At 42.7% G+C, this 7,670-nt stretch overlaps 1 protein-coding gene across 1 annotated transcript in view; it reads right to left on the bottom strand.

Annotated features, from left to right (window-relative positions):
* Positions 1–4,074: 4,074 nt before the first annotated feature.
* Positions 4,075–7,670, bottom strand: part of SLC5A12 (solute carrier family 5 member 12) — a 29,003-nt gene continuing 25,407 nt past the window's right edge. The window contains exon 15 of the mRNA XM_048853575.2: positions 4,075–5,242. Coding sequence (XP_048709532.2) covers positions 5,078–5,242 — 165 coding nt within the window. The 3' untranslated portion in view covers positions 4,075–5,077. The remainder of the gene's footprint in view (positions 5,243–7,670) is intronic.

Raw genomic sequence — 7,670 nt, 5'->3', positions numbered from 1 at the left:
CCTCACCCACCCATTCCTGTAATAGACCCCTAACCTCTGGTTGAGTTGTTGGAGTCCTCAGATCATGATTTAAAGACTTCAAGTTACAGAGAATCCACCATTTACACTAGTTTAAACCTGCAAGTGAGCAGTGCCCCATGCTGCAGAGGAAGTCACATGCTCAAAGAAAAGCATGTTTTTAAGTGTTTCATTGAATCAGGGGCAGAGTATTCTGCATCTTGCCCCAGCAAGCCCCACAGCACTGAAACGTGTGCTTAAGTCTTCCTAAAGTACATGGATATTTTAAGGTGTCCGTAATGGACTCCTCACCATCCTCCTTCCCCGACCATGGATGCTGCATTAACCCATGAGTAGAAGCACTGGAGAATGCATCCAACATTGGAGTCTCTGAACTCGTCCATCCATCAGCCCGTGCTGTGAAATAGGACTCTATGCCAGATAGGGGAGTGTACCCCTTGGAGGTCCCCCAAACTTTCTCCCAATCTGTGAAGATAAACTCAATCAATTCTGCTGCTCAGGACCCACCCAGCTGTGGAGGAGGGGTCAGAATTAGCTTCCAAGTAGCTTATCCCTATTTTTCCCATTTATTTTACCTCTACTTTTCTCCATGCTTCACCAGCTGCTCTTCTTTGATACTCAGTGCTGCAGCAGAGAAAGCTAACATTATAGTCTATGATTGTAATGCAGTTGTACTCTAGCTAGCCGCGATTCATGTTGCCTCAATCTCATTTTCATGCTCCTGTACTGAGTCCTGGGTCCTTAGTCTTGCAGAGTTTTCCTCTCTCCCCGGATCTCTCCCATAGACTTCCCTTCAGTATGGCACATTCTTAGCCCTTTATTATTTAAATATTTGCAAATTAATTAAGATACAGTACAAATGTTATACTGCAATAGAAGAGCAGCTCTAAAACCTGAAGGAACCAGCCTGAAACTTTTAAAGTCCACCAAAAGGGAGGCACAATCAAAAGTACCCCTGCACCCCATGCTCCGGAACATTCTTCGCCTTTGTTCAAGCAGGTAGGTTATGGCACGTGTAGCTTGGATTGGTAGCTGGGGATTTGTAAATGTGCTTCATGTAAATTGCATATGCAAGTGCTAGTTTGCATGCACTAACTCAGGGTTTGCACATGCACTTAATGTTAGTACACGGAGGGGCTGGGTGGGGGGGGTTACTTGTTCTGAAAAATTGGCCACAAATGCTAAAGAGTCAGTCTTGAATCGGATGGATGGCAACCTGAGGTTACAATTGAAAAGAGGCTATGTTTTTGTTATCATGTTGGTATTTCTTTGGGGTTGCAGTTTTTAAAAAACTCTCAAAAATACATTTCTTTGTCCTTTGGGAGGAGTGGATAACTATATATGAAAGCAGCAGATTCACAGCCTGCAGAGAAAGTGTCAAATAAGCTTAGAACAATAAGGCTGTGAGATCAAATTAGGAAGCAAGGGGGAAAAGAGAAAATGGAAGTGAAGCAGAAATGTGGGGCCAGATTTTCAAAACAGTGCCGCACTCAGCAACTCTCATTTAGCCACCTCAGTAAGTGGCAGGCTGTTCCCAAGAGCGCAGCTCCCATTTGGTATCGAAGTAGTGTGGCCAGATTTTCAAAAGTGTTCAGGTGCAAGAAACTGAACTCTTTGAAAATCTGGTCCTCATACCTCCCCTTTGTCCAGTCAGAAGTCAGGTATAAGGCCAGGAAGGGTGCAAGAAACTGAACTCTTTGAAAATCTGGTCCTCATACCTCCCCTTTGTCCAGTCAGAAGTCAGGTATAAGGCCAGGAAGGGAGCACGAGAAAATTATACTAGTCAGAACTACATTTCATTAGCTGTGTGAGTGACTGTCTGACAGGCAGTAAAGGGACTAGTCCATCCTGTCCAAAGATTTTCAAGCATCTGTGTCTCTGGCCTTCCCTTGTTGTATTTTCTCAGCTCCAGAGTTAGCAGGAGGAAGTCTGAATTGATTTGGAATGATCAATGGCTCAGAGATGAGAAGGTAATTCTACCCAACCTTGACCTGAATATTAATTAAATTGAAACAGTAGAACTTTGGAAGTCTAATTCTGTAATACCACATGCCTGGAAATGCGATGGCAAGATTAGAAAATGCACAAGCAATTGACTGGGCTTCTTCACACCTTAGATCTTGCTAAATGTTTGACTACATGACAAAATCACCACACAGCGAGGCACAACCAGCAACTTTGATTTGAAACAGAACCAAGGGCTGGGATAGCTGACTAAAACAAAGTACTTTGGCAATTTTATGTGAAGAAGTTTGTCACAGCCTCTGACTCTAACCAGTACAGTTGCCCAGCATTTTGCACATTTAAAATAATACTAACAGGAAGCATCTATGTTGTTTATGACAATTAAATTAGGAAGTTATTACGGTTGCACATTATACTGTGCCTGGTTTTAAAAATTGGTGAAAACTAGTTTATTGACAAATGGGGGTGGGGGATGGGAGGACTGTATACTCCATCGGTATACAGAATTTGAGAAGACTCTTAGCATAATAGGAAATCGCAATGAGTAAATTTCTAAAGATCTTGAGAAATTATAAAATTGGCTCTTGTTGCCTCACAGTGCAGCCATCGCTTTACAACAATTGACCATGTGGTACGAGGTGCTATACCACATGGAACCACTGGCCCTCTAGCCTAATATCCTGCTTCTACCAGTGCATGAAATAATACACAATGTACCACCAGGCTGCACTGTACTATTTATGGTGGGGTGTTAAGAGCGTCCTTCCTTACCCTTGCAAGGAATTAGTTTACACCCTGAAGAATAACAGTTATTAGTGGCTTAGTTTACACTCCTATAGGTCATAAATTTGTCAGCTATTTTAATAAAACTTCCACATGCAGTCATTGCCTTGCTAACCACCTGGGGAAGGATTTTCCATAGAAGTAGAAAGAGAGTGTCAGGTGAAGGGGGAGAAAGGGACCTGCACGCCGGGAGGAGAGAAGTCTGGCAACAGCAAGCAGAGCTGAGCCACTAAAAGGACCACAAAAGAAATAATGAAGTGAATTTACCCATGACTCAGAATGTCAGTCCCAACCGTATGTCAGTCCTTAGCCAAACTGATCCCTAGTCAAGCATATGGACCCATTCATGGGGAGAACTAGCAAACGATTATTTTTCCCAATGAAGGCCTTATCAATACTGCAGAAATGTGTCATGCTAACTGCCGCTCGGTTCCCTGACACACCTGCAATACACCTCATGTCCACATATAGAGTTACTCCCAACAATGCACAGCTGTTCATAGTGCCATTTGGATTAGATTGGCTTCTAACCACCATATGGTTCTCTGCTGTGCCAAATTCCAATAATGCAGTGTCATTATGGATGGGTAACGCTGGAATAATAGTCCCTATGGTGCAAATAATTCCCCCAGTACTAGCCCATAGTGCACAGGTCAATGATTAGCTGGTCTGTCTGGCCTATTTTCTAAACTCCACTGCACAGCGGTCATGGTTTCTAGAAGCTACTTATCTGAGCACATGCCACTGCGCACACTGTGTGCTGTTTCCCCAGAAATCAATTTCTTTGGATAGCATGTCTTCGCAGTAGCATTCTTATGACTGTGCTGCCAGCTGATCTGAAGCGGATATGTGGGCACTGATGGCCACCTGGATAGATGAGGCAAGTCAGGCACAGTTGAACTCAGGCATTGAGAATACGTGAATGTATGGCTGGGCGTCCGAGCGACTAGCTGAGATTGGCATCTCTCGGAGCATCAAGCAGAAATGAGAAAAAAAATCAAGGGACTTAAGGCCATTATAACGAGGCCCAGGACAATAATGAAGTCTGGGTCAGACTGGGAAAACATGTCCATTCTATGACGAACTGGACCAAATCCTCAGAATTTATTCTTCCAACTGGACCAACATGCTATTGGACAGTGTGGAGCCAGCTTGCATTGAATTGGGGAGCAAAGAGGGGAGAGTGATGGTTCTGCTAATGTGGGAGCAGGACTCAGACCAGAAGATGCCCAAACTGATGCAAAACGCTCAGGTTAGAGAGACGGTAGCAGGGCAGCAGCCGAGCTCATTCAGCAAAGGAACAGTGGCCTCTGTACCAAATATCCAACTTTTATTGTTACATGTATCAGTGCATTCTGATGGACACCACTGCTATTAGAGTTCAGAAAAGGCATATATCAGAGGACAGAAATGTCCATCATCTTTCTGTTGGTTGAGTGAGTCCTCATATTCCCTCAACCTTGCTCACCACCAACTTCACAGGCCAATCAGCTTCAGAGCTCCTCACAAAGTGAAAATGACCAGAGAGAGGATTTGGGAAAGAAGCCTGACCTACAAGTAAAATGGTTATGATTGGCTATGGCTGGATAACATACATTTTTTATAAACGTTCATTTTTAAATGGTTTGTTCTACAATCAGATGTCCCGGGTTGTGGGCCAGCTCAAGGCTAGTACTTACTGCCAATATGTGTTCTGGTAGAAGCAGGTCTTCAGGGGAGATTTGAATGTGGAAGGGAAGGGATTTTCCGACCAGGAAAGATGTTCTGTGTCTAACTGCATGAGGAGGGTTGTGGGGGAAAGCACAGAGATGGTTGTGGGAGAAGATAATAGATACAGAAATCACCTCATCCATAACTGAGGTGAACAGTAGCACTACATCCTAGTTTGGGACAAGAAGGAAGGAAATGCCTCTGGATGGTTGAATTTTCCAAAATAAATTGTTCATAGATGATGGACTTGCTCAGATTGGAATTTAGCCACAGCACCAACATTAATGCCAATCTTTTGCTAAACATGTAATAGAAATTTTCATAATAAGCCTCAGTTTTTTCATTTCTCCTGACACACAGCATTCCCAGCATCACTGTCTTTAAAGAATGGATGCCTTGTTTTTAATATTTAATATGTATTTCATAACTAAAATTGAATCTGGCTTTTACCTCTCTCTCTGCAGTGTCTACCATATGCTGCTCTGATCATCCAGGACTTAGTAAAATACAACTGACAGGCTAGGTACAGTCCTTGTTTTCTAAAGCTGGAGCAATGCAGTTTGATTTCCATGAGAAGTTAGGTTTTGTCCCCCCGCAGCTGCTAGAAGTAGGATTCTGTCTCTATGCTTGTATTGGTGTAGGATTTTTCATGATGATTATAACCCGGTAAATGACTCTGGGTTTCATTGTTGAATCCATTGTGGATGGGCTCATCTGTCCCTGCCTTCTTTGCACCATCTTTACACAGATTGTTTTCAGAGTCCTCCTGAGAAATAGGAATAAAAATACAGAAGTTTGAAGAATAAGTGTGATTTGCCATATTTCAAACATGAAAACCAACCCTAGCAAATCATAGTTGGATTTATGCATCTAGTCCCTGTAAGAAGAGTTTGAAGTGTGATTCTACTCTGTAAAAAGAAAAGGAGTACTAGTGGTACCTTAGAGACTAACCAATTTATTTGAGCATAAGCTTTCGTGAGCTACAGCTCACTTCATCGGATGCATTCTGTAGCTGTAGCTCACGAAAGCTTATGCTCAGATAAATTGGTTAGTCTCTAAGGTGCCACAAGTCCTCCTTTTCTTTTTGTGAATACAGACTAACACGGCTGCTACTCTGTACTCTGTAAAGTGACTCTTATCCATCACAGAGCTGCTCCCTGTGTGTGTTCAGAGTGACACAAAAAAGGCTTTGAAGTTAAGTGCCCAGATCTCACTGGATTTCAATGAGATTCAGGCACCTGAAACTTCCTGAGGCTCCTCTGAAAACCCCAGAAAGATATTCCTTTTGTGTGTGTTACAGGGCCAATACATTGCACCTGTGCAAACCCACTGAACAGAAAGGGCCACTGAGGACATAATCTGAAAATAATCCACAGGTGTGATCTACATGGGCTGAGAGAGTTTCCTAAAGAGTCTTTATTACACTTAGTGGTGCAAAAGAAGGGAAGAGCCATCTCAACTCTCAGAGCTCAGGTTGAGCTGGCAGTTAGGAAAAAAACATATTTATATAGAGTTTGCTTCCTCAGTGCCCTGAGTAATAATAATAATTGCTTATATGTTCATTATCCCCATTTTACTGATAAGGAAATTGAGGCACTGACTGGTGAAGTCACTTGCCCAGGGTCACCCAGCAGGCCAGTGGCAGAACCAGGTCTCCTGAGCCTCAGGTCAGTGCTCTATCCACTAGGCCACAGAACCTCCCAAAGTACAGGGCAGCACTATGCTAGGAGGAGCATCAGGCTGGAATCATGACTGAGATAGTCACAAATCCTTCCCACTGACACCTGGGGGAAGGGGTGGATAATCTGTCACAGATATTTACTGGGCATCTTGTCTGCTTTCCTCCTCCTGGATGCTCAGCTTCACTGGCCAGTGTATTAGGAGGGTGGAACCAAGGTTCTGCCCCTCTTTTGCCTCCTGTCTACCCACCTGCTCCAAGACAGGGAAGGAGTAACAGCTGTGCAGTCTTTGGTCCCCATTGCCACCACCAGACCTGCATTCTGACCCAAGATTTTAGGAGTGTATGGGAGCCTTATTTCTGCATATAGCTCAGGAAAGCTCTATATAGGCCCAGCACAATATGGACCTCTTCAAACACATATATGACAGAATCCAATATACCATGTGGCTTTTACAGTCATTTTTCAGAACAGAAACAAAAGCAAGGAATTGACTTTACATCTTTTCCTCCATTGTGTCCTTTGGCTTGTTAATATTTAGCCCCAGTCCCAGACACTTTTAAAAGGTGTACTAATAAGTATCTAAAGCCTGAACCTGACCCCACTGAACTCAGTGGCAAAACTGATGTTAACTTCAATGGGAGCAGAATCATGTCCTTAGAATGATGCTCTCCTCAACTGCCACATAAGACTGACACAAATGAGCAGATCATAGAAACTAGGTGGTCAGGTTTTCTTGTTCTATAAGAGGACAGATCATTTCTTTTGCTCTTATCCCAATTTTCATGTTTCTGCTGTAATTCCTGATATGTTTGCAAGAATGTAATATGAGCAAAAAAATTATCCATCATCTCAAAGGCAGTCCATGCTGCCTAATTCTCATTTCCTCCCCAGATCCTGAACCCCAATTCAGTTCTGATTGCATCTGCAGAATTCAAAACCACACAAGTACTCTTGCAGCTTCCCAGCACATGTTCTTCACAAACCTACAGTACTTTCATTTCTGAAATACTGCATTATGCACTATGCACATTTTCCACTGGTAAAAGGAATAAGAGTAACATTTCCAAAAATGCTCATTTTCAAAAGGCAATTTGTCTTAGGCAATTAAGGTTAGATTTTCAGAGGCATTTTGGCAACTAAAGATACAGAGAGGCACCTAGTGGGATTTTCAAAATGTCTAGGTGCCTAATTTCCATTGACATCAATGGGAGTTAGGCACCTCCTATTTCTAAAGATCTGGCTCCAGACACATAGGTGCTTTTACAAATCCCACTAGAGACCTATATGCACTTTTAGGCACCTAAATAGCTTTGAAAATCTGGCCTTAGGTGCCTATGTTTCAATGAAAGTCAATGGGACTTAAGCTCCTACATGCCTGAGTCACATTTGAAAATTGAACTTAAACTCTTAAATCATGTAAATACTTTGAAAATATTACCCTAATTCTAATCTTTAGATATGTTTTTAAGACCTCATAGGAAGATTGGTGCCTGTCCATTTCTTCTGTATTTT

This window comes from Caretta caretta, chromosome 6 (genome assembly GCF_965140235.1).
Source record: "Caretta caretta isolate rCarCar2 chromosome 6, rCarCar1.hap1, whole genome shotgun sequence".
NCBI lineage: Eukaryota > Metazoa > Chordata > Testudines > Cheloniidae > Caretta > Caretta caretta.
Note: the sequence above shows the minus strand (reverse complement) of the source record. Positions and strands in the feature narration are given on the sequence as shown.